The following is a 27,547-nucleotide window of genomic DNA, read 5'->3' on the forward strand; positions in this document are numbered from 1 at the left end:
GTTGACACTGAGTGTGGTGGTGGTAGTGGTTGACACTGACTGTGGTGGTAGTGGTTGACACTGAGTGTGGTGGTGGTAGTGTTTGACACTGACTGTGGTGGTAGTGGTTGACACTGACTGTGGTGGTGGTAGTGTTTGACACTGACTGTGGTGGTAGTGGTTGACACTGACTGTGGTGGTGGTAGTGGTTGACACTGACTGTGGTGGTAGTGGTTGACACTGAGTGTGGTGGTAGTGGTTGACACTGACTGTGGTGGTAGTGGTTGACACTGACTGTGGTGGTGGTAGTGGTTGACACTGACTGTGGTGGTAGTGGTTGACACTGAGTGTGGTGGTAGTGGTTGACACTGAGTGTGGTGGTAGTGGCTGACACTGAGTGTGGTGGCAGTGGTTGACACTGAGTGTGGTGGTAGTGGTTGACACTGACTGTGGTGGCAGTGGTTGACACTGAGTGTGGTGGTAGTGGTTGACACTGACTGTGGTGGTAGTGGTTGACACTGAGTGTGGTGGTGGTAGTGGTTGACACTGAGTGTGGTGGTAGTGGTTGACACTGACTGTGGTGGTAGTGGTTGACACTGAGTGTGGTGGTAGTGGTTGACACTGAGTGTGGTGGTGGTAGTGGTTGACACTGACTGTGGTGGTAGTGGTTGACACTGAGTGTGGTGGTAGTGGTTGACACTGAGTGTGGTGGTGGTAGTGGTTGACACTGAGTGTGGTGGTAGTGGTTGACACTGACTGTGGTGGTAGTGGTTGACACTGAGTGTGGTGGTAGTGGTTGACACTGAGTGTGGTGGTAGTGGTTGACACTGACTGTGGTGGTAGTGGTTGACACTGAGTGTGGTGGTAGTGGTTGACACTGAGTGTGGTGGTAGTGGTTGACACTGAGTGTGGTGGTAGTGGTTGACACTGAGTGTGGTGGTAGTGGTTGACACTGAGTGTGGTGGTGGTAGTGGTTGACACTGACTGTGGTGGTAGTGGTTGACACTGAGTGTGGTGGTGGTAGTGTTTGACACTGACTGTGGTGGTAGTGGTTGACACTGACTGTGGTGGTGGTAGTGTTTGACACTGACTGTGGTGGTAGTGGTTGACACTGACTGTGGTGGTGGTAGTGGTTGACACTGACTGTGGTGGTAGTGGTTGACACTGAGTGTGGTGGTAGTGGTTGACACTGACTGTGGTGGTAGTGGTTGACACTGACTGTGGTGGTGGTAGTGGTTGACACTGACTGTGGTGGTAGTGGTTGACACTGAGTGTGGTGGTAGTGGTTGGCACTGAGTGTGGTGGTAGTGGCTGACACTGAGTGTGGTGGCAGTGGTTGACACTGAGTGTGGTGGTAGTGGTTGACACTGACTGTGGTGGCAGTGGTTGACACTGAGTGTGGTGGTAGTGGTTGACACTGACTGTGGTGGTAGTGGTTGACACTGAGTGTGGTGGTGGTAGTGGTTGACACTGAGTGTGGTGGTAGTGGTTGACACTGACTGTGGTGGTAGTGGTTGACACTGAGTGTGGTGGTAGTGGTTGACACTGAGTGTGGTGGTGGTAGTGGTTGACACTGACTGTGGTGGTAGTGGTTGACACTGAGTGTGGTGGTAGTGGTTGACACTGAGTGTGGTGGTAGTGGTTGACACTGAGTGTGGTGGTAGTGGTTGACACTGACTGTGGTGGTAGTGGTTGACACTGAGTGTGGTGGTAGTGGTTGACACTGAGTGTGGTGGTAGTGGTTGACACTGACTGTGGTGGCAGTGGTTGACACTGAGTGTGGTGGTAGTGGTTGACACTGACTGTGGTGGTAGTGGTTGACACTGAGTGTGGTGGTAGTGGTTGACACTGAGTGTGGTGGTAGTGGTTGACACTGAGTGTGGTGGTAGTGGTAGTGGTTGACACTGAGTGTGGTGGTGGTAGTGTTTGACACTGAGTGTGGTGGTAGTGGTTGACACTGAGTGTGGTGGTGGTAGTGGTTGACACTGACTGTGGTGGTAGTGGTTGACACTGACTGTGGTGGTAGTGGTTGACACTGACTGTGGTGGTAGTGGTTGACACTGAGTGTGGTGGTAGTGGTTGACACTGAGTGTGGTGGTAGTGGTTGACACTGACTGTGGTGGTAGTGGTTGACACTGAGTGTGGTGGTAGTGGTTGACACTGACTGTGGTGGTGGTAGTGGTTGACACTGACTGTGGTGGTAGTGGTTGACACTGACTGTGGTGGTAGTGGTTGACACTGAGTGTGGTGGTAGTGGTTGACACTGAGTGTGGTGGTGGTAGTGGTTGACACTGTGGTGGTGGTGGTAGTGGTTGACACTGAGTGTGGTGGTAGTGGTTGACACTGAGTGTGGTGGTAGTGGTTGACACTGACTGTGGTGGTAGTGGTTGACACTGAGTGTGGTGGTGGTAGTGGTTGACACTGAGTGTGGTGGTAGTGGTTGACACTGAGTGTGGTGGTAGTGGTTGACACCGAGTGTGGTGGTAGTGGTTGACACTGACTGTGGTGGCAGTGGTTGACACTGAGTGTGGTGGTGGTAGTGGTTGACACTGACTGTGGTGGTAGTGGTTGACACTGACTGTGGTGGTAGTGGTTGACACTGAGTGTGGTGGTAGTGGTTGACACTGAGTGTGGTGGTAGTGGTTGACACTGAGTGTGGTGGTAGTGGTTGACACTGAGTGTGGTGGTAGTGGTTGACACTGAGTGTGGTGGTAGTGGTTGACACTGAGTGTGGTGGTAGTGGTTGACACTGAGTGTGGTGGTGGTAGTGGTTGACACTGACTGTGGTGGTAGTGGTTGACACTGAGTGTGGTGGTGGTAGTGTTTGACACTGACTGTGGTGGTAGTGGTTGACACTGACTGTGGTGGTGGTAGTGTTTGACACTGACTGTGGTGGTAGTGGTTGACACTGACTGTGGTGGTGGTAGTGGTTGACACTGACTGTGGTGGTAGTGGTTGACACTGAGTGTGGTGGTAGTGGTTGACACTGACTGTGGTGGTAGTGGTTGACACTGACTGTGGTGGTGGTAGTGGTTGACACTGACTGTGGTGGTAGTGGTTGACACTGAGTGTGGTGGTAGTGGTTGACACTGAGTGTGGTGGTAGTGGCTGACACTGAGTGTGGTGGCAGTGGTTGACACTGAGTGTGGTGGTAGTGGTTGACACTGACTGTGGTGGCAGTGGTTGACACTGAGTGTGGTGGTAGTGGTTGACACTGACTGTGGTGGTAGTGGTTGACACTGAGTGTGGTGGTGGTAGTGGTTGACACTGAGTGTGGTGGTAGTGGTTGACACTGACTGTGGTGGTAGTGGTTGACACTGAGTGTGGTGGTAGTGGTTGACACTGAGTGTGGTGGTGATAGTGGTTGACACTGACTGTGGTGGTAGTGGTTGACACTGAGTGTGGTGGTAGTGGTTGACACTGAGTGTGGTGGTAGTGGTTGACACTGAGTGTGGTGGTAGTGGTTGACACTGACTGTGGTGGTAGTGGTTGACACTGAGTGTGGTGGTAGTGGTTGACACTGAGTGTGGTGGTAGTGGTTGACACTGACTGTGGTGGCAGTGGTTGACACTGAGTGTGGTGGTAGTGGTTGACACTGACTGTGGTGGTAGTGGTTGACACTGAGTGTGGTGGTAGTGGTTGACACTGAGTGTGGTGGTAGTGGTTGACACTGAGTGTGGTGGTAGTGGTAGTGGTTGACACTGAGTGTGGTGGTGGTAGTGTTTGACACTGAGTGTGGTGGTAGTGGTTGACACTGAGTGTGGTGGTGGTAGTGGTTGACACTGACTGTGGTGGTAGTGGTTGACACTGACTGTGGTGGTAGTGGTTGACACTGTGGTGGTGGTAGTGTTTGACACTGACTGTGGTGGTGGTAGTGGTTGACACTGACTGTGGTGGTGGTGGTTGACACTGAGTGTGGTGGTGATGGTTGACACTGAGTGTGGTGGTGGTAGTGGTTGACACTGACTGTGGTGGTGGTAGTGGTTGACACTGAGTGTGGTGGTGGTAGTGGTTGACACTGACTGTGGTGGTAGTGGTTGACACTGAGTGTGGTGGTGGTAGTGGTTGACACTGACTGTGGTGGTAGTGGTTGACACTGAGTGTGGTGGTGGTAGTGGTTGACACTGAGTGTGGTGCTGGTGGTTGACACTGACTGTGGTGGTGGTAGTGGTTGACACTGACTGTGGTGGTAGTGGTTGACACTGAGTGTGGTGTTGGTGGTTGACACTGACTGTGGTGGTGGTAGTGGTTGACACTGACTGTGGTGGTAGTGGTTGACACTGACTGTGGTTGTAGTAGTGGTTGACACTGACTGTGGTGGTAGTAGTGGTTGACACTGACTGTGGTGGTAGTGGTTGACACTGACTGTGGTGGTAGTGGTTGACACTGAGTGTGGTGGTAGTGGTTGACACTGTGCTGGTGGTAGTGGTTGACACTGACTGTGGTGGTAGTGGTAGTGGTTGACACTGAGTGTGGTGGTGGTAGTGGTTGACACTGACTGTGGTGGTGGTAGTGGTTGACACTGAGTGTGGTGGTGGTAGTGGTTGACACTGACTGTGGTGGTAGTGGTTGACACTGAGTGTGGTGGTGGTAGTGGTTGAAACTGTGGTGGTGCTGGTGGTAGTGGTTGACACTGACTGTGGTGGTGGTAGTGTTTGACACTGAGTGTGGTGGTGGTAGTGGTTGACACTGACTGTGGTGGTAGTGTTTGACACTGACTGTGGTGCTGGTGGTAGTGTTTGACACTGAGTGTGGTGCTGGTAGTGTTTGACACTGACTGTGGTGGTAGTGGTTGACACTGAGTGCGGTAGTAGTGGTTGATACTGTGGTGGTGCTGGTGGTAGTGTTTGACAATGACTGTGGTGGTGGTGGTAGTGGTTGACAATGACTGTGGTGCTGGTGTTAGTGTTTGACACTGTGGTGGTGGTGCTGGTGGTAGTGTTTGACAATGACTGTGGTGGTGGTGGTAGTGGTTGACAATGACTGTGGTGCTGGTGTTAGTGGTTGACAATGACTGTGGTGCTGGTGTTAGTGTTTGACACTGAGTGTGGTGCTGGCAGCCATCCGCGGTGCGGTGAGCAGGGCGTGCCGTGGTGACACCGTCGCCCGAGATGCTGCCGGGCGTGCCGTGGCCGCCGGCGGCCGCCCCACCTTGTCCAGCATCTTGGCCGAGTGGGTGCTCAGGCTGGAGTAGAACATCGTGCGGCTCAGGTCGGCCGTCTCCACCAGCGTCACCACCAGGGACGCGTCCAGAGAGCCCACCACCGCGCTGTGGCCGGCGGGGGGGGGGGGACACACGGAGTGGGGGGGGGGTGGTGCCACGGGGGGACACCGGGAGACACGGGGACACTCGGGGACACACGGAGGAGACACGGGAGGACACGGGGGGACACGGGGGGACACGGGGGGACACGGGGGGACACGGGGGGACACGGGGGGACACGGGGGGACACGGGGGGGACACGGGGAGGACACGGGGGGACGCCGGGAGACACGGGGACACTCGGGGACACACGGAGGAGACACGGGAGGAGACACGGGGACACTCGGGGGGACATGGGGGGGGAGGACACACGGGGACACACGGGGACACACACACAACGGGGGACATGGCGTGGACAAATGGTGGAGACACACAGGGAGCAGGGGGGAGACACAGGGTAAGTGGGTTATAGCGATTGGGTCGGTGAGCGGGTGGGTGGGCGGTGAGTGGGTGAGTGGGTGAGTGGGTGGGGGAGTGGGTGGTTGCATCTCCGTATGTTGAACTTCTTTCGCACCGTACAGAGCCAATCGTGCTAATCGGAGGTGCAGCCTGGGTGCCATCGTGTGGGTGGATGAGTGGATGGCTGAGTGAGTGGGTGAGCGCGTCAGAGCAATTGAGTGTCTGGGTGAGTGGGTGGGTGGGTGAGTAGGTGGGTGAGTGAGTGGGTGAGTAGGTGGGTGAGTGGGTGTGTGTTTGAGTGGGTGGGTGAGGGTTACAGCGATTTAGTGGGTGGGTGAGTGGCTGAGTGGGTGGGTGAGTGAGTGGGTGGGTGAGTGGGTAGGTGAGGGTTACAGCGATTGAGTGGGTGGGTAGGTGGGTGGGTAGGTTGGTAGGTGAGTGGGTGGGTGAGGGTTACAGCGATTGGGTGGGTGGGTAGGTGAGCGGGTAGGTGAGTGAGGGTTACAGCGATTGAGTGGGTGGGTAGGTGGGTGGGTAGGTTGGTAGGTGAGTGAGTGGGTGGGTGAGGGTTACAGCGATTGGGTGGGTAGGTGAGTGGGTAGGTGAGTGGGTGTGTTACAGTGATTGGGTGGGTAGGTTGGTGAGTGAGTGAGTGGGTGGGTGAGGGTTACAGCGATTGGGTGGGTGGGTAGGTGGATGGGTGGGTGGGTAGGTGGATGGGTAGGTTGGTAGGTGAGTGAGTGGGTGGGTGGGTGAGGGTTACAGCGATTGGGTGGGTGGGTGAGGGTTACAGCGATTGGGTGGGTGGGTAGGTGAGTGTGTGGGTTACAGTGATTGGGTGGGTAGGTTGGTAGGTGAGTGAGTGGGTGGGTTACAGTGATTGGGTGGGTGGGTAGGTGGGTGGGTAGGTTGGTAGGTGAGTGAGTGGGTGGGTGAGGGTTACAGCGATTGGGTGGGTGGATAGGTGAGTGGGTGGGTTACAGTGATTGGGTGGGTGGGTAGGTGAGTGGGTGGGTTACAGTGATTGGTTGGGTGGGTAGGTGGGTGGGTAGGTTGGTAGGTGAGTGAGTGAGTGGGTGAGGGTTACAGCGATTGGGTGGGTGGATAGGTGAGTGGGTGGGTTACAGTGATTGGGTGGGTGGGTAGGTGAGTGAGTGGGTGGGTGAGTGAGTGGGTAGGTGGATGGGTAGGTTGGTAAGTGAGTGAGTGGGTGGGTAGGTGAGTGAGTGGGTAGGTGGATGGGTAGGTTGGTAGGTGAGTGAGTGGGTGGGTAGGTGAGTCAGTGGGTAGGTGAGTGGATGGGTAGGTTGGTAGGTGAGTGAGTGGGTGAGGGTTACAGCGATTGGGTGGGTGGGTAGGTGGATGGGTAGGTTGGTAGGTGAGTGAGTGGGTGGGTGGGTAGGTGGATGGGTAGGTTGGTAGGTGAGTGAGTGGGTGGGTGGGTGAGTGGGTAGGTGAGTGGATGGGTAGGTTGGTAGGTGAGTGAGTGGGTAGGTGGGTAGGTGGATGGGTAGGTTGGTAGGTGAGTGAGTGAGTGGGTGAGGGTTACAGCGATTGGGTGGCCGGGTGAGCGAGCGAGACGGCGAGTGACGAGTTCGGTGGTTTCCGTGTCAGCGTGTATGGGGAGACGGTTGCCGGGGGTTACCGAGGGCTCAGGGGCTCGTGGGGAGGAAAATGGGTGGGGGGGTGGGGGCCTTCATCTCATCTCCCTGGGGGGCAGGGGGGGGGCAGGGGGGGGCAGGGGGGGGCGGGATGCCGGGTCAGGAGCGAAGGCCTTAGATGTCGCTGGATTGATGCACGTGGGTGGGTATCTGTGTCTTTGTGTGCGGACGATCATAATCTGAAGGGGTCCTAGGCCTCCCCCAGGTCGACTCAGCCCGAAATGAGTGCCTGGTGCGGTGTGTGGTAAATGTCACCTCTGGGGGAGGCAAAGGCTGCCGGGGGTGGTGCTGACCGCCCAGCCCCTCAAGCGCCGTGCCGGACTTCGTTGCCACTCGCTAGCAGCACTCGCCCCAAACACTCCGCCAAGGCTACACGGGGGACCTTTGTCTTTGTATAAGCAACACTCGCCCCAAACACTCTGCCAAGCCTACACGGGGGACCTTTGTCTTTGTATAAGCAACACTCGCCCCAAACACTTTGCCAAGCCTACACGGGGGACCTTTGTCTTTGTACGTATGTGTGTGCGCGTGTGTGTGCGTGCGTGCACGTGTGTGTGTGTGTGTGCGTGTGCGTGTGTGTGCACGTGTGTGTGTGTGCGTGCGTGTGTGTGTGCGTGTGTGTGCGTGTGTGTGTGTGCACGTGCGTGTGTGTGCACGTGCGTGTGTGTGCACGTGCGTGCGTGTGTGCGTGTGTGTGTGTGTGCGTGTGTGCGCGTGCGTGTGTGTGCACGTGCGTGCGTGTGTGCGTGTGTGTGTGAACGTGTGTGTGCGTGCGTGTGTGTGTGTGTGCACGTGTGTGTGTGTGTGCGTGTGTGTGTGCGTGCGTGTGTGTGTGTGTGCACGTGTGTGTGTGTGCACGTGTGCGTGTGTGTGCGGTCATTCCACATGGCCAACCGCAGTGGTTTCCTGCTGTTTCTGTGAGGAACCTCCGAGGGGAGGGGACGGGAGAGGTGGGGGGTGTGTGTGTGGGGGGGGGGGGGGTTACAGTCTACTCCAGGCTCTGCCAATTGGGGGTGCTGGCCGTGAGACTTCACCCCCCACGGTTACCGCCCGTCACACCAACCCCGGCTTGTCTCTCTCTCCGGCCTCTTTGGCAACGTAGCTATTGGCGAGGTCATCGCGGTGGAAGGAGGCAGTGGGGCGGTGGGGGTGCCCACAATGGGCCCCCCCCCGCCCCCCCCGCCCCCCCCGCCCCCCCCCCCCCGCCGAGGCGCACCTAGCCTGGCGTCAAACGCAGCGGTGACGTCACGGCCGCTTCGCGGTGACCTGCCGGTTGTTGTATGGGCAGCGTGGCCACGGGCGATTAGCTGAACCGGTCCCTCCCCTAGGCCGACCCAGCCTCGACTCACTGCCTGGCGCGGTGTGCAGTGAACGTGGCCACGGGGGGAGACAAAGGCGGCCGGGCGTGGTGCTGGCCACCGCGCCCCCACGCGTGGCACACAGGTGCAGCGCTTGCGCCAGCGGTCTGTCGAGGCTGCAGCGGGGGGGTCGGGGCGGGGGGTCCTTGTGGTTGTGCGTGGACTGTGCGCGGGGTGAACGGGGGCTCAGCGCAGGAACCACGACGACCTCTCACTGCTGGCCTCGTCAAGGGGCGATGGGCCACCACCGCGCGAACTCCGTCAAATCCTCGCAGCGGCAGAGGCCTTTGGGCCAAGCCATCGGGCGAAGGCGGTGGTCGCTGCAAATCACGCGGCGCTTTCGGACGCGCTTCTGCGGCCGTCTGGAACGCTCTCTTCCTTTCCGATATCAGGAAGCCATTGGGAGCTACGGCACTTTAAAATCGTCGTCGTCATCTACACTGACAAACGCATTTGTTTCGAGACGATTTCTTTCGAGCAGCACCTCCAATTAGCGCGGTTGGCTACGTACAGTGCGGAAGAAGTTCAACAAATGTACTGCCCATAGACTAACACTGCCCATAGACTCAACACTGCCCATAGACTAACACTGCCCATAGACTCAACACTACCCATAGACTAACACTGCCCATAGACTAACACTGCCCATAGACTAACACTGCCCATAGACTAACACTGCCCATAGACTCAACACTGCCCATAGACTAACACTGCCCATAGACTAACACTACCCATAGACTCAACACTGCCCATAGACTAACACTACCCATAGACTAACACTACCCATAGAATAAACACTACCCATAGACTCAACACTGCCCATAGACTAACACTACCCATAGACTCAACACTGCCCATAGACTAACACTGCCCATAGACTCAACACTGCCCATAGACTCAACACTGCCCATAGACTCAACACTGCCCATAGACTCAACACTGCCCATAGACTAACACTGCCCATAGACTAACACTGCCCATAGACTAACACTGCCCATAGACTAACACTGCCCATAGACTAACACTGCCCATAGACTAACACTGCCCATAGACTAACACTGCCCATAGACTAACACTGCCCATAGACTAACACTACCCATAGACTAACACTACCCATAGACTAACACTACCCATAGACTAACACTACCCATAGACTCAACACTGCCCATAGACTAACACTACCCATAGACTAACACTGCCCATAGACTAACACTGCCCATAGACTAACACTACCCATAGACTCAACACTGCCCATAGACTAACACTGCCCATAGAATAAACACTACCCATAGACTCAACACTGCCCATAGACTAACACTACCCATAGACTAAACACTACCCATAGAATAACACTACCCGTAGAATAAACACTACCCATAGACTCAACACTGCCCATAGACTAACACTACCCATAGACTCAACACTACCCATAGACTCAACACTGCCCATAGACTAACACTGCCCATAGACTCAACACTGCCCATAGACTCAACACTGCCCATAGACTCAACACTGCCCATAGACTAACACTGCCCATAGACTAACACTGCCCATAGACTAACACTGCCCATAGACTAACACTGCCCATAGACTAACACTGCCCATATACTAACACTGCCCATAGACTAACACTACCCATAGACTAACACTACCCATAGACTAACACTACCCATAGACTAACACTACCCATAGACTAACACTACCCATAGACTAACACTACCCATAGACTAACACTGCCCATAGACTAACACTACCCATAGACTCAACACTGCCCATAGACTCAACACTGCCCATAGACTAACACTGCCCATAGAATAAACACTACCCATAGACTCAACACTACCCATAGACTCAACACTGCCCATAGACTAAACACTACCCATAGAATAACACTACCCGTAGAATAAACACTACCCATAGACTCAACACTGCCCATAGACTAACACTACCCATAGACTCAACACTGCCCATAGACTAACACTACCCATAGACTCAACACTGCCCATAGACTAACACTGCCCATAGACTAACACTGCCCATAGACTCAACACTGCCCATAGACTCAACATTGCCCATAGACTCAACACTGCCCATAGACTAACACTACCCATAGACTCAACACTGCCCATAGACTAACACTGCCCATAGACTAACACTGTCCATAGACTCAACACTGCCCATAGACTCAACACTGCCCATAGACTCAACACTGCCCATAGACTCAACACTGCCCATAGACTCAACACTGCCCATAGACTCAACACTGCCCATAGACTAACACTGCCCATAGACTAACACTGCCCATAGACTAACACTGCCCATATACTAACACTACCCATAGACTAACACTGCCCATAGACTAACACTACCCATAGACTAACACTACCCATAGACTAACACTACCCATAGACTAACACTACCCATAGACTCAACACTGCCCATAGACTAACACTACCCATAGACTAACACTGCCCATAGACTAACACTGCCCATAGACTCAACACTGCCCATAGACTCAACACTGCCCATAGACTAACACTGCCCATAGACTCAACACTGCCCATAGACTAACACTGCCCATAGACTAACACTACCCATAGACTCAACACTGCCCATAGACTAACACTGCCCATAGACTAACACTGTCCATAGACTAACACTACCCATAGACTAAACACTGCCCATAGACTAACACTGCCCATAGACTAACACTGCCCATAGACTAACACTACCCGTAGACTAAACACTGCCCATAGACTAAACACTGCCCATAGACTAACACTGCCCATAGACTCAACACTGCCCATAGACTAAACATTGCCCATAGACTAACACTACCCATAGACTAAACACTTACCCATAGACTCAACACTGCCCATAGACTAACACTACCCATAGACTCAACACTGCCCATAGACTAAACATTGCCCATAGACTAACACTACCCATAGACTAAACACTTACCCATAGACTCAACACTGCCCATAGACTAACACTACCCATAGACTAACACTACCCATAGACTAACACTACCCATAGACTAACACTACCCATAGACTCAACACTGCCCATAGACTAACACTACCCATAGACTAACACTGCCCATAGACTTACACTGCCCATAGACTCAACACTGCCCATAGACTCAACACTGCCCATAGACTAACACTGCCCATAGACTCAACACTGCCCATAGACTAACACTGCCCATAGACTAACACTACCCATAGACTCAACACTGCCCATAGACTAACACTGCCCATAGACTAACACTGTCCATAGACTAACACTACCCATAGACTAAACACTGCCCATAGACTAACACTGCCCATAGACTAACACTGCCCATAGACTAACACTACCCGTAGACTAAACACTGCCCATAGACTAAACACTGCCCATAGACTAACACTGCCCATAGACTCAACACTGCCCATAGACTAAACATTGCCCATAGACTAACACTACCCATAGACTAAACACTTACCCATAGACTCAACACTGCCCATAGACTAACACTACCCATAGACTCAACACCTGCCCATAGACTCAACACTGCCCATAGACTCAACACTACCCATAGACTCAACACTGCCCATAGACTCAACACTGCCCATAGACTCAACACTGCCCATAGACTCAACACTGCCCATAGACTAACACTGCCCATAGACACAACACTGCCCACAGACACAACACTACCCACAGATTCAACACTGCCCATAGACTAACACTACCCATAGACTCAACACTGCCCATAGACTCAACACTACCCATAGACTAACACTGCACATAGACTCAACACTGCCCATAGACTCAACACTACACCATAGACTCAACACTGCACCATAGACTAACACTGCCAATAGATTCAACACTGCCCATAGACTCAACACTCACCCATAGACTCAACACTGCCCATAGACTCAACACTGCCCATAGACTCAACACTGCCCATAGACTAACACTGCCCATAGACTCAACACTGCCCATAGACTCAACACTGCCCATAGACTAACACTACCCATAGACTCAACACTGCCCATAGACTAAACACCGCCCCTCCCATTAGCACGGCTGGCTACGTACGGTGCCAACGAAGTTAAACATATCACGTAAAGTACCAGAAGAAGCGTGTACTGTACTTTCAAATAAAAACAAAGGTTCAACCCCCCACCCCCAACGTAGCCTTTAGGGGCCGTCCATAACGCGATTTTGGATGATATTTGACTCCCCCCCCCTCGTCACACGACGTCACAAAAAGTCAGACCCCCCCCTCAAATATGACGTCACAAAGCTCTGCCCCCACCCTCCCCCCCCCCAAAAAATAAACCATGCTTCAAATCGCTTTAAACTATTGTCACATTGTAGTTGCGTATTTAATGTGGCGCTGCACTCTGATGTCGTAGGAGAAAACATTTATTAAAAAGTCTATTTATTTAAGTAGAACGCGTTTGTCTGTATTGATTTAAAGTTGCGCATTTCGACGTGACGTCACATTTCTCAAACCCCCTCCCCCCCCCCCTCGTCACACATCGTCACAAATGTCTGACCCCCTCCCCCCCGCCCCCCTAGGTGCGTGACGTCATATATGGATGGTCCCTTAACGGAACGTTGGGGTAAGTGCCGTGCGCGCGTTGCCCTATGGCGGCTTTAGAGTGGCTCTGGGTCGTGTGTCAGCTGGGCAGGAATGGCACTACCGCCACCCAGTGGTAGCGAAGACTCAACATCCACTCGCTCCTAAGATGAATCAACTATAATGACAATAAACTATAAATAAAGAACTACCGTAAGCTATTATAATAATAAGCCATAACAATAAACTACAATAATAAGCTATAATATAGTTTATAATTATTATATAGTTTATAATAAACTATGATAAAGAACTATAATAAGCTATAATATTAAACTATAAGAACAAGCTATAATAATAAACTATAATAGTAAGCTATAATAAACTATAATAATAAACTATAATAATCTATAATAATAAACTATAATAATCTATAATAATAAACAATAAACTATAATAAACTACAATAATAAACTACAATAATAAACTATAATAATAAACTATAACAATACACTATAACAATAAACTATGATAAATAAATGTTGATTTAAAGCTTTCGTGACTGCAGGGATTCATATTCTTGATTCTTTTGGTCAAGTCACGTAGAAGGGAAACAATAAAATAACAGTTTATTATTATAAACGTTATTATTTTATTGTTATAGTTTATTATAGTTTATTATTAGAAACGTATTATTTTATTGTTTCCCTTCTACGTGACTTTACCAAAAGAACCAAGAATATAATAACTATCATAAGCTATAACAATAAACTATAATAATCTATAACAATAAACTATAATAAACTATGATAAATAACTATAATAAGCTATAATAGTAATAAACTATAAGAATAAGCTATAATAATAAACTGTATAATAAGCTATAATAATAAACTATACTAATTAACTATAAGCTACAATAATAAACTATAAGAATAAGCTATAATAATAAACTATAATAATAAGCTATACTAATAAACTACAATTATAAACTATAATAATAAGCTATAAACTATAATAATGAACTATAATAATAAACTACAATAAACTACAATAATAAACTATAATAAACTATAGTAAAAAACTATAATAAGATATAATAATAAACTATAATAAGCTAAAATAAGAAACTATAATAAGAAACTATAATAATAAACTACAATAATAAACTATAATAATAAACTATACTAATCTATAACAAACTATAAGCTATACTAAACAATAATAAACTATAACAATCTATAATACACTATAAGCTATAATAATAAACTATAATAATAATCTATAATAATAAACTATAAACTATAAGCTATAATAATAAACAATAATAAACTATAATAATAAACTATAATAAGCTATAATAATAAACAATAATAAACTATAACCTATAATAATAAACTATAATAAGCTATAATAATAAACTATAAGCTAAAACTACAAGCTATAATAATAACAAGCCATAATAATAACAATAATAAACGAGACACTGCCTGATGTTGTACCAGGCGTTGGGCGCCCGCCACTGTTCTTCGAAGCTCGCTTCCAGCAGCGACGCGGCCACAAATATTGAGGTGGCCTCATATTCTTAGTTCTTTCGGTAAAGTCACGTTGAAGGGAAACAACAAAATAATAAAATATATATAAAACAATAAAAAAATTCTCACGACGTTTCGACGACCGTTTGAGTTATGGTCGAAACGTCGTGAGAATTTTTTCTATTGTTTTATATATATTATTATTATTTTGTTGTTTCCCTTCAACGTGACTTTACCGAAAAAACTAAGTATATGAGGTGGCCTCACTTCGTGTGGGAACTCATCAACGTCGCCGCCACGATCCACGGGGCAGATCGCCCCCCACCCCACCCCCGTTAGGTGTCCACTGCACTTCGCTCTCTTGCCTTGCGCCAATAGAACTAAACTGATGGCGGTAGCCAAGTAATCTAAACGTGCGACGTCAAGAAAAACCAAAAAAACCAGAGCAGCCGGAGGAACAATCCACGCGAACATGGTGAGAGGGGGAAAACTCCAAATGCACAGCCAGGCGTCGTCAGGGTAGGGATCGAACCCACGACCTCCTGTCGACCAGGCGAGGTAGTCAACGTCTCCTAGCGAGGACCCAAGAAGGACCACGGCCGTGCAAGAAGGTGGCGGCAGCGGCAGCAGCAGCAGCGAGCCGGTGCCGAATTCCTCGACCCCAAGCTCTGCCATCCTCTATATATGACGGGTGTTGTGGCGGCGGTGGCGGCGGTGGTGGTGGTGGCGGTACCCGATGGTCTGGATGTAGAACTTGAGCAGATTGGAGACCTTGAAGAGCAGCACAGCTCCTGGCTCGGCCAGAATCACCTGCTCGATGCGCACCTGCAAAAGGCAAAGGACCCCCCGCCCCCCGTGTAGCCTCGACAGACTGCTGGGGCAAGTGCCGTTGGCGAGTGGCGCCTACGAAGGCCGGCACGCCGCGCGAGGGGAGCGGCAGGTGGGGCGAGCACAGTGCCCCGGGCCCGTCTCTGTCTCCCCAGTGTCGATGTTTACTACACGTCACCGATTCTAGATTTGAAGCTTTCGTGACTGCAATGATCTTTGGTTCTATTCATCAACGCTGTCCTCCAGACAGTCTCGTCCCTTCACCTGATGAAGGCCACTTGTGTTGTGGCCGAAACGTCGTGATTTCTGTTATTTTATTTTTACCTACGTGACTTTACCGAATAGAACCAAAGAGTAGACATTCACACCAGGTACTATTTATTAAAATACTGGAGGAAGGGCCTTTTCTATTTATGCCCCCGGGGTCTGGAATGCTATCGCTAATAAACTGCAACTTGGATCACTACCTGTGAGATCTTCACTCAAAACTGCTCTAGAGGAGTTGTACACCCCTAGCTGCCACTGCTATTCAGTGGCCTGAAATCAAATGTATCGCTCTGGATGACCGCTGCAAAGTATGATCTTGAGTTTTGATTATAGTGTGCTGATCTTTAAAGGTGCAGTGAGACTGTTTGATACTGCTACCTATACAAATAGGTTAACTATGTTAACCTATGTTAACCTATTTGTATTTTTTATTTTTAAATTATATCTTAAAGCTATTTTATATTCGATATTTATTCAATTTTATATACTTCAGCCCCTTGGTGTTAGTTAGACGTTTAACCCTTATTATTACAGTAAGACTTGTTTAAAACTTATTTAAGATTTTAGATTCCTATATGTTGAATGTATGCACCATCCTGCCAAAGTAAATTCCGTGTCGGTGTGAACTTTCATGGCGAATAAAACCCTTTCTGATTCTGATACTACTGTTATGGAGTGACTCATGCAGCCAGCTGCAAAGTTTGATCGTACATGTTATGTATATATCGTTTATTGTTAAATTTGAATCACAGTCCATATGAACACTGCTACATTGTTTTCATAGCTTTATTTTGGTGATTTTGAAAATGTTTTGGTGTGGCCATGTTTGTTTGTTGTAGTACAGAGTTAGACTGATAACTTAAATTTTAAATTTTCTTATGGTTGTTTATTGTTTGACTTGCATCCCACTGGGATTTTTACAAACCAGCGTTGATACGCGGTGCTTTTTCCGGAAGACTTTGCTGATTTTTCCTGGATTCTTCTGTTTGCGCGTAGTCACTTTAAGACGTTTCCTTGTTCATGTTTTTGTTTGTTGCGGTTGGCACCAGAGTCAAGAGCCGCATGGCTCATGGGGTGATACCTAATAAATGAAACTTAAAACTGAATTAAGGCTGAGTCGCCCTCGTGGAGGCCCAGGACCAGTTCAGATAGTCGCCGTTACTGGATGTTGGCCGTGAGCCCGAATCGAAATCGCTTCGCCAAGGTTGGTGGCGCTGTGCGCTAACCAATGCGCCACCGGTCCCCACGGCCCATACAAAGACTACAAAGATCTCCCGTAAAGTGAGGGGACTAAAAGTATTTGATCCCCCGCTGATTTTGTACGTTTGCCCACTGACAAAGAAATTAAAATAATAATACATTATATTTGTGAGCGCTTTTCTGAATACTCAAAGACACTTTACATAAAATCATAAAAGCAGCAAAAACAACATCAAATGGTAAACACACTAAAAACACATCAAACTTAGCTAAACATTAAAAGCAATTTTAAAAAGGTCAGTTTAAGTCAATGATTTGAACGCTGGAAGGTCGGTGCAGTCACGGATTTGTTTTGGGAGAGAGTTCCAAAGTGAGGAGGCAGCTATAGAGAAGGCTCTGTCGCCCCAGATCAGTCTATAATTTTAATGGTAGGTTTATTTGAACAGTGAGAGACAGAATAACAACAACAAAATCCAGAAAAAACGCATGTCGAAATGTTATAAATTGATTTGCATTTTAATGAGGGAAATAAGTATTTGACCCCCTCTCAATCAGAAAGATTTCTGGCTCCCAGGTGTCTTTTATGCAGGTAACGAGCTGAGATTAGGAGCACACTCTTAAAGGGAGTGCTCCTAATCTCAGCTTGTTACCTGTATAAAAGACACCTGTCCACAGAGGCAATCAAAAGACCAAAGAGCTCTCCAAGGATGTCAGGGACAAGATTGTAGACCTACACAAGGCTGGAATGGGCTACAAGACCATTGCCAAGCAGCTTGGTGAGAAGGTGACAACATTTGGTGCGATTATTCGCAAATGGAAGAAACACAAAATAACTGTCAATCTCCCTCGGCCTGGGGCTCTATGCAAGATCTCACCTCGTGGAGTTGCAATGATCATGAGAACGGTGAGGAATCAGCCCAGAACTACACAGGAGGATCTTGTAAATGGTCTCAAGGTAGCTGGGACCATAGTCACCAAGAAAACAATTGGTAACACACTACGCCGTGAACGACTGAAATCCTGCAGCGCCTGCAAGGTCCCCCTGCTCAAGAAAGCACATATATATGCCCGTCTGAAGTTTGCCAATGAATATCTGAATGATTCAGAGGACAACTGGGTGAAAGTGTTGTGGTCAGATGAGACCAAAATGGAGCTCTTTGGCATCAACTCAACTCGCCGTGTTTGGAGGAGGAGGAATGCAGCCTATGACCCTAAGAACACCATCCCCACCGTCAAACATGGAGGTGGAAACATTATGCTTTGGGGGTGTTTTCTGCTAAGGGGACAGGACAACTCAACCGCATCAAAGGGACGATGGACGGGGCCATTTACCGTCAAATCTTGGGTGAGAACCTCCTTCCCTCAGCCAGGGCATTGAAAATGGGTCGTGGATGGGTATTCCAGCATGGCAATGACCCAAAACACACGGCCAAGGCAACAAAGGAGTGACTCAAGAAGAAGCATATTAAGGTCCTGGAGTGGCCTAGCCAGTCTCCAGACCTTAATCCCACAGAAAATCTGTGCAGGGAGCTGAAGGTTCGAGTTGCCAAACGTCAGCCTCGAAACCTTAATGACTTGAAGAAGATCTGCAAAGAGGAGTGGGACAAAATCCCTCCTGAGATGTGTGCAAACCTGGTGGCCAACTACAAGAAACGTCTGACCTCTGTGATTGCCAACAAGGGTTTTGCCACCAAGTACTAAGTCATGTTTTGCAGAGGGGTCAAATACTTATTTCCCTCATTAAAATGCAGATCAATTCATAACATTTTTGACATGCGTTTTTCTGGATTTTTTTGTTGTTATTCTGTCTCTCACTGTTCAAATAAACCTACCATTAAATCAAAGACTGATCATTTCTTTGTCAGTGGGCAAACGTACAAAATCAGCAGGGGATCAAATACTTTTTTCCCTCACTGTAGCCTCAAATGAGTAGCTGGTGCGGTGCGTAGTAAACATCGCCACTAGGGAGGCAAAGGCGGCCGGGCATGGTGCTGGCCACCCACCCCCTCGTGTACCGTGCCGGCCTTCACAGATGCTGCTACTCGCTAACAGCACTTGCCCCAACAGTCTGTTGAGGCTACACGGGGGATATCTTTGTCTTTGTGGGCTTTAAAGGGAAAATATACAAGAGGCGACGTTTAAGGCAACGGCCCTCCGTCATGGAAAATAGATTTACATCACGGTGACGCGGGTGGTGATGGTGAATAATGTTGGTTATGGTGTTGGTAGTGGTGGTAATGGTGATGCTGGTGGTTATTGTAGTGGTCGTGGTGCTGTTGGGAATGGTTGTGGTGGTGGTGCTGATAGTGGTGGTGGTCGTAGTTTCGGTGCTGGTGGTAATGGTGGTGGTTGTAATTGTTGTGGTGGTTTTAATGGTGCTTGTGGATTTCTCCACAAGTCTGGCTGTCGCCTGATGAAGCTGGTTGTAATTACTGGCGAAACGTCGTACTCAGTTTGTAAATGTTGTAGCTTGGCTCTCCAACACACAACCGGTGTGATGTACTAGTATACTACACTATACACTACTATACACTACACTATACACTACACTATACACTACACTATACACTACACTACTATACACTACACTATACACTTCACTATACACTACACTGTACACTACACTAAACACTACACTACACTATACACTACACTATACACTACTATACACTACACTATACACTACTATACACTACACTATACACTACACAATACACTACTATACACTACACTATACACTACTATACCACTACACTATACACTACACTACTATACACTACACTATACACTACTATACACTACTATACCACTACACTATACACTACACTATGCACTACTATACCACTACACTATACACTACACCATACACTACACTACTATACACTACACTACTATACTATACACTACTATACACTACACTATAAACTACTATACAAGACACTATACCACTACACTACTATACAACACTACACCACCATCACTATCTACATCACCATCACTATCTATATAATCATCATCACCACCATCACGATCTACATCACCATCACTATCTATATCATCATCATCATCACCACCATCACGATCAACATCACCATCACTATCTATATCATCATCATCACCACCATCACGATCTACATCACCATCACTATGTATATCATCATCATCATCACCACCATCACGATCTACATCACCATCACAATCTATATCATCACCACCATCACGATCTACATCACCATCACTATCTATATCATCATCATCTACATCACCATCACTATCTATATCATCATCATCACCACCATCACTATCTACATCACCATCACTATCTATATCATCATCATCACCACCATTACGATCTACATCACCATCACTATATATATCATCATCATCATCACCACCATCACGATCTACATCACCATCACTATCTATATCATCATCATCATCATCACCACCATCACTATCTACATCACCATCACTCTCTATATCATCATCATCACCACCATCACGATCTACATCACCATCACTATCTATATCATCATCATCATCACCACCATCACTATCTACATCACTATCACTATCTATATCATCATCATCACAACCATCACTATCTACATCACCATCACTATCTATATCATCATCATCATCACCACCATCACTATCTACATCACCATCACTATCTATATCATCATCATCACCACCATCACTATCTACATCACTATCACTATCTATATCATCATCATCATCACCACCATCACGATCTACATCACCATGACTATCTATATCATCACCATCACCACCATCACGATCTACATCACCATCACTATCTATATCATCATCATCATCACCACCATCACTATCTACATCACCATCACTATCGATATCATCATCATCACCACCATCACGATCTACATCACCATCACTATCTATATCCTCATCATCGCCACCATCACGATCTACATCACCGCCATCGATGTACGAACCTTTAAAGGTCGACAAACTCCTTCCGTGATGTGACCCAGCATCTCCTTCACCATCTCCTCCGTCCCTGCACATCCACATCACCATCACCAGCATCACCACCATCATCATTGCCGCCGCCATCATCAACATCACCATAGTCAACAGAAACAGCGATGTCACCATCATCAACATCATCAACATCACCATCACAATATTGTATGGCCATCACAGTCCAACTCATCACCCACATCACCCATAGCCATCGCCATGAGTATCAACATCACCATGAGGTCGGTATGTGTATGGGTAGGTAGCATAATGAGTTGCGTAAGTACACAGGTGATCTGGTAGGCAGGTGAGTATGTGTATACATAGGTAGGGCCTTGTATAGGTAGCTTGGTAGTTGTGGAGGCAGGAATGTATGAAGGTAGGCATATTAGTAATTGTCGTGGTAGGCAGTCGAGTGCACGGCTGGTACAGGTAGGCAGGCAGGTACAGGTAGGTCGGCAGGTAGGGGAGCTGGTATGTAGGTAGGTGGGTGGGTAGGTGGGCGAGCTGGTACGTGTGTAGGTATGTGGGTGAGCTGGTACGTGTGTAGGTATGTGGGTGATCTGGTACGTGTGTAGGTATGTGGGTGTGCTGGTACGTGTGTAGGTATGTGGGTAAGCTGGTACGTGTGTAGGTATGTGGGTGAGCTGGTACGTGTGTAGGTATGTGGGTGAGCTGGTACGTGTGTAGGTATGTGGGCGAGCTGGTACGTGTGTAGGTATGTGGGTGAGCTGGTACGTGTGTAGGTATGTGGGTGAGCTGGTACGTGTGTAGGTATGTGGGTGAGCTGGTACGTGTGTATGTATGTGGGTGAGCTGGTACGTGTGTAAGTATGTGGGTGAGCTGGTACGTGTGTAGGTATGTGGGTGAGCTGGTACGTGTGTAGGTATGTGGGTGAGCTGGTACGTGTGTAGGTATGTGGGTGAGCTGGTACGTGTGTAGGTATGTGGGCGAGCTGGTACGTGTGTAGGTATGTGGGTGAGCTGGTACGTGTGTATGTATGTGGGTGAGCTGGTACGTGTGTAGGTATGTGGGCGAGCTGGTACGTGTGTAGGTATGTGGGTGAGCTTGTACGTGTGTAGGTATGTGGGTGAGCTGGTACGTGTGTAGGTATGTGGGTGAGCTGGTACGTGTGTAGGTATGTGGGTGATCTGGTACGTGTGTAGGTATGTGGGTGAGCTGGTACGTGTGTAAGCATGTGGGTGAGCTGGTACGTGTGTAGGTATGTGGGTGAGCTGGTACGTGTGTAGGTATGTGGGCGAGCTGGTACGTGTGTAGGTATGTGGGCGAGCTGATACGTGTGTAGGTATGTGGGTGATCTGGTACGTGTGTAGGTATGTGGGTGTGCTGGTACGTGTGTAGGTATGTGGGTGAGCTGGTACGTGTGTAGGTATGTGGGCGAGCTGGTACGTGTGTAGGTATGTGGGCGAGCTGGTACGTGTGTAGGTATGTGGGTGTGCTGGTACGTGTGTAGGTATGTGGGTGAGCTGGTACGTGTGTAGGTATGTGGGTGAGCTGGTACGTGTGTAGGTATGTGGGTGAGCTGGTACGTGTGTAGGTATGTGGGTGAGTTGGTACGTGTGTAGGTATGTGGGTGAGCTGGTACGTGTGTATGTATGTGGGTGAGCTGGTACGTGTGTAGGTATGTGGGTGAGCTGGTACGTGTGTAGGTATGTGGGTGTGCTGGTACGTGTGTAGGTATGTGGGTGAGCTGGTACGTGTGTAGGTATGTGGGTGTGCTGGTACGTGTGTAGGTATGTGGGAGAGCTGGTACGTGTGTAGGTATGTGGGTGTGCTGGTACGTGTGTAGGTATGTGGGCGAGCTGGTACGTGTGTAGGTATGTGGGCGAGCTGGTACGTGTGTAGGTATGTGGGTGTGCTGGTACGTGTGTAGGTATGTGGGTGAGCTGGTACATGTGTAGGTATGTGGGCGAGCTGGTACGTGTGTAGGTATGTGGGCGAGCTGGTACGTGTGTAGGTATGTGGGCGAGCTGGTACGTGTGTAGGTATGTGGGTGAGCTGGTACGTGTGTAGGTATGTGGGTGTGCTGGTACGTGTGTAGGTATGTGGGTGAGCTGGTACGTGTGTAGGTATGTGGGTGTGCTGGTACGTGTGTAGGTATGTGGGCGAGCTGGTACGTGTGTAGGTATGTGGGTGTGCTGGTACGTGTGTAGGTATGTGGGTGTGCTGGTACGTGTGTAGGTATGTGGGCGAGCTGGTACGTGTGTAGGTATGTGGGCGAGCTGGTACGTGTGTAGGTATGTGGGTGTGCTGGTACGTGTGTAGGTATGTGGGTGAGCTGGTACGTGTGTAGGTATGTGGGTGAGCTGGTACGTGTGTAGGTATGTGGGCGAGCTGGTACGTGTGTAGGTATGTGGGCGAGCTGGTACGTGTGTAGGTATGTGGGTGAGCTGGTACGTGTGTAGGTATGTGGGTGTGCTGGTACGTGTGTAGGTAAGTGGGTGAGCTGGTACGTGTGTAGGTATGTGGGCGAGCTGGTACGTGTGTAGGTATGTGGGTGAGCTGCTACGTGTGTAGGTATGTGGCTGATCTGGTACGTGTGTAGGTATGTGGGTGAGCTGGTACGTGTGTAGGTATGTGGGTGATCTGGTACGTGTGTAGGTATGTGGGTGAGCTGGTACATGTGTAGGTATGTGGGTGAGCTGGTACGTGTGTAGGTATGTGGGTGATCTGGTACGTGTGTAGGTATGTGGGTGAGCTGGTACGTGTGTAAGCATGTGGGTGAGCTGGTATGTGTGTAGGCATGTGGGTGTGCTGGTATGTGTGTAGGTATGTGGGTGAGCTGGTACGTGTGTAGGTATGTGGGTGTGCTGGTACGTGTGTAGGTATGTGGGCGAGCTGGTAGGTGTGTAGGTATGTGGGAGTGCTGGTAGGTGTGTAGGTAGGTGGGTGTGCTGGTACGTGTGTAGGTATGTGGGTGGGCTGGTACGTGTGTAGGTATGTGGGTGGGCTGGTACATGTGTAGGTATGTGGGTGGGCTGGAACGTGTGTAGGTATGTGTGTGAGCTGGTACGTGTGTAGGTATGTGGGTGGGCTGGTACGTGTGTAGGTATGTGGGTGATCTGGTACGTGTGTAGGTATGTGGGTGAGCTGGTACGTGTGTAGGTATGTGGGTGAGCTGCTACGTGTGTAGGTATGTGGGTGAGCTGGTACGTGTGTAGGTATGTGGGCGAGCTGGTACGTGTGTAGGTATGTGGGTGAGCTGGTACGTGTGTAGGTATGTGGGTGAACTGCTACGTGTGTAGGTATGTGGGTGAGCTGGTACGTGTGTAGGTATGTGGGTGAGCTGGTACGTGTGTAGGTTTGTGGGTGAGCTGGTACGTGTGTAGGTATGTGGGTGTGCTGGTACGTGTGTAGGTATGTGGGTGAGCTGGTACGTGTGTAGGTATGCGGGTGATCTGGTACGTGTGTAGGTATGTGGGTGTGCTGGTACGTGTGTAGGTATGTGGGTGAGCTGGTACGTGTGTAGGTATGTGGGTGAGCTGGTACGTGTGTATGTATGTGGGTGAGCTGGTACGTGTGTAGGTATGTGGGTGAGCTGGTACGTGTGTAGGTATGTGGGTGAGCTGGTACGTGTGTAGGTATGTGGGTGAGCTGGTACGTGTGTAGGTATGTGGGTGAGCTGGTACGTGTGTAGGTATGTGGGCGAGCTGGTACGTGTGTAGGTATGTGGGTGAGCTGGTACGTGTGTATGTATGTGGGTGAGCTGGTACGTGTGTAGGTATGTGGGCGAGCTGGTACGTGTGTAGGTATGTGGGTGAGCTTGTACGTGTGTAGGTATGTGGGTGAGCTGGTACGTGTGTAGGAATGTGGGTGAGCTGGTACGTGTGTAGGTATATGGGTGAGCTGGTACGTGTGTAGATATGTGGGTGAGCTGGTACGTGTGTAGGTATGTGGGTGAGCTGGTACATGTGTATGTATGTGGGTGAGCTGGTACGTGTGTAGGTATGTGGGTGAGCTGGTACGTGTGTAGGTATGTGGGTGAGCTGGTACGTGTGTAGTTATGTGGGCGAGCTGGTACGTGTGTAGGTATGTGGGTGAGCTTGTACGTGTGTAGGTATGTGGGTGAGGTGGTACGTGTGTAGGAATGTGGGTGAGCTGGTACGTGTGTAGGTATGTGGGTGAGCTGGTACGTGTGTAGGTATCTGGGTGAGCTGGTACGTGTGTAGGTATGTGGGTGAGCTGGTACGTGTGTAGGTATGTGGGTGACCTGGTGCGCGTGTAGGTATGTGGGTGTGCTGGTACGTGTGTAGGTATGTGGGTGAGCTGGTACGTGTGTAGGTATGTGGGTGTGCTGGTACGTGTGTAGGTATGTGGGCGAGCTGGTACGTGTGTAGGTATGTGGGTGTGCTGGTACGTGTGTAGGTATGTGGGCGAGCTGGTACGTGTGTAGGTATGTGGGCGAGCTGGTACGTGTGTAGGTATGTGGGTGTGCTGGTACGTGTGTAGGTATGTGGGTGAGCTGGTACGTGTGTAGGTATGTGGGCGAGCTGGTACGTGTGTAGGTATGTGGGCGAGCTGATACGTGTGTAGGTATGTGGGTGATCTGGTACGTGTGTAGGTATGTGGGTGTGCTGGTACGTGTGTAGGTATGTGGGTGAGCTGGTACGTGTGTAGGTATGTGGGCGAGCTGGTACGTGTGTAGGTATGTGGGCGAGCTGGTACGTGTGTAGGTATGTGGGTGTGCTGGTACGTGTGTAGGTATGTGGGTGAGCTGGTACGTGTGTAGGTATGTGGGTGAGCTGGTACGTGTGTAGGTATGTGGGTGAGCTGGTACGTGTGTAGGTATGTGGGTGAGTTGGTACGTGTGTAGGTATGTGGGTGAGCTGGTACGTGTGTATGTATGTGGGTGAGCTGGTACGTGTGTAGGTATGTGGGTGAGCTGGTACGTGTGTAGGTATGTGGGTGTGCTGGTACGTGTGTAGGTATGTGGGTGAGCTGGTACGTGTGTAGGTATGTGGGTGTGCTGGTACGTGTGTAGGTATGTGGGAGAGCTGGTACGTGTGTAGGTATGTGGGTGTGCTGGTACGTGTGTAGGTATGTGGGCGAGCTGGTACGTGTGTAGGTATGTGGGCGAGCTGGTACGTGTGTAGGTATGTGGGTGTGCTGGTACGTGTGTAGGTATGTGGGTGAGCTGGTACGTGTGTAGGTATGTGGGCGAGCTGGTACGTGTGTAGGTATGTGGGCGAGCTGGTATGTGTGTAGGTATGTGGGCGAGCTGGTACGTGTGTAGGTATGTGGGTGAGCTGGTACGTGTGTAGGTATGTGGGTGTGCTGGTACGTGTGTAGGTATGTGGGTGAGCTGGTACGTGTGTAGGTATGTGGGTGTGCTGGTACGTGTGTAGGTATGTGGGCGAGCTGGTACGTGTGTAGGTATGTGGGTGTGCTGGTACGTGTGTAGGTATGTGGGTGTGCTGGTACGTGTGTAGGTATGTGGGCGAGCTGGTACGTGTGTAGGTATGTGGGCGAGCTGGTACGTGTGTAGGTATGTGGGTGTGCTGGTACGTGTGTAGGTATGTGGGTGAGCTGGTACGTGTGTAGGTATGTGGGTGAGCTGGTACGTGTGTAGGTATGTGGGCGAGCTGGTACGTGTGTAGGTATGTGGGCGAGCTGGTACGTGTGTAGGTATGTGGGTGAGCTGGTACGTGTGTAGGTATGTGGGTGTGCTGGTACGTGTGTAGGTAAGTGGGTGAGCTGGTACGTGTGTAGGTATGTGGGCGAGCTGGTACGTGTGTAGGTATGTGGGTGAGCTGCTACGTGTGTAGGTATGTGGCTGATCTGGTACGTATGTAGGTATGTGGGTGAGCTGGTACGTGTGTAGGTATGTGGGTGATCTGGTACGTGTGTAGGTATGTGGGTGAGCTGGTACATGTGTAGGTATGTGGGTGAGCTGGTACGTGTGTAGGTATGTGGGTGATCTGGTACGTGTGTAGGTATGTGGGTGAGCTGGTACGTGTGTAAGCATGTGGGTGAGCTGGTATGTGTGTAGGCATGTGGGTGTGCTGGTATGTGTGTAGGTATGTGGGTGAGCTGGTACGTGTGTAGGTATGTGGGTGTGCTGGTACGTGTGTAGGTATGTGGGCGAGCTGGTAGGTGTGTAGGTATGTGGGAGTGCTGGTAGGTGTGTAGGTAGGTGGGTGTGCTGGTACGTGTGTAGGTATGTGGGTGGGCTGGTACGTGTGTAGGTATGTGGGTGGGCTGGTACATGTGTAGGTATGTGGGTGGGCTGGAACGTGTGTAGGTATGTGTGTGAGCTGGTACGTGTGTAGGTATGTGGGTGGGCTGGTACGTGTGTAGGTATGTGGGTGAGCTGGTACGTGTGTAGGTATGTGGGTGTGCTGGTCCGTGTGTAGGTATGTGGGTGAGCTGGTACGTGTGTAGGTATGTGGGTGAGCTGGTACGTGTGTAGGTATGTGGGTGTGCTGGTACGTGTGTAGGTATGTGGGTGAGCTGGT

The 27,547-nt window shown here is 49.7% G+C and overlaps 1 protein-coding gene and 1 long non-coding RNA gene across 2 annotated transcripts in view; one reads left to right on the plus strand and one right to left on the minus strand.

The window, feature by feature from the left end:
- The window catches only part of LOC142906452 (uncharacterized), a 397,072-nt gene that overhangs the window by 96,237 nt on the left and 273,288 nt on the right, over positions 1-27,547 (plus strand). The gene's annotated exons all lie outside the window — the stretch shown is intronic.
- COG6 (component of oligomeric golgi complex 6) overlaps positions 1-27,547 on the minus strand; it is a 70,271-nt gene that overhangs the window by 20,236 nt on the left and 22,488 nt on the right. The window contains exons 10-12 of the mRNA XM_076054206.1: positions 21,044-21,108; positions 15,505-15,596; positions 5,131-5,248 (exon numbers count right to left, since the gene is read on the minus strand). Of these exons, the coding sequence (XP_075910321.1) occupies positions 5,131-5,248; positions 15,505-15,596; positions 21,044-21,108 (275 nt within the window). The remainder of the gene's footprint in view (positions 1-5,130; positions 5,249-15,504; positions 15,597-21,043; positions 21,109-27,547) is intronic.

This window comes from Petromyzon marinus, chromosome 64 (genome assembly GCF_048934315.1).
Source record: "Petromyzon marinus isolate PM22_M1 ecotype Great Lakes invasive population chromosome 64, UKy_Petmar_22M1.pri1.0, whole genome shotgun sequence".
In the NCBI taxonomy this organism is placed as follows: domain Eukaryota; kingdom Metazoa; phylum Chordata; class Hyperoartia; order Petromyzontiformes; family Petromyzontidae; genus Petromyzon; species Petromyzon marinus.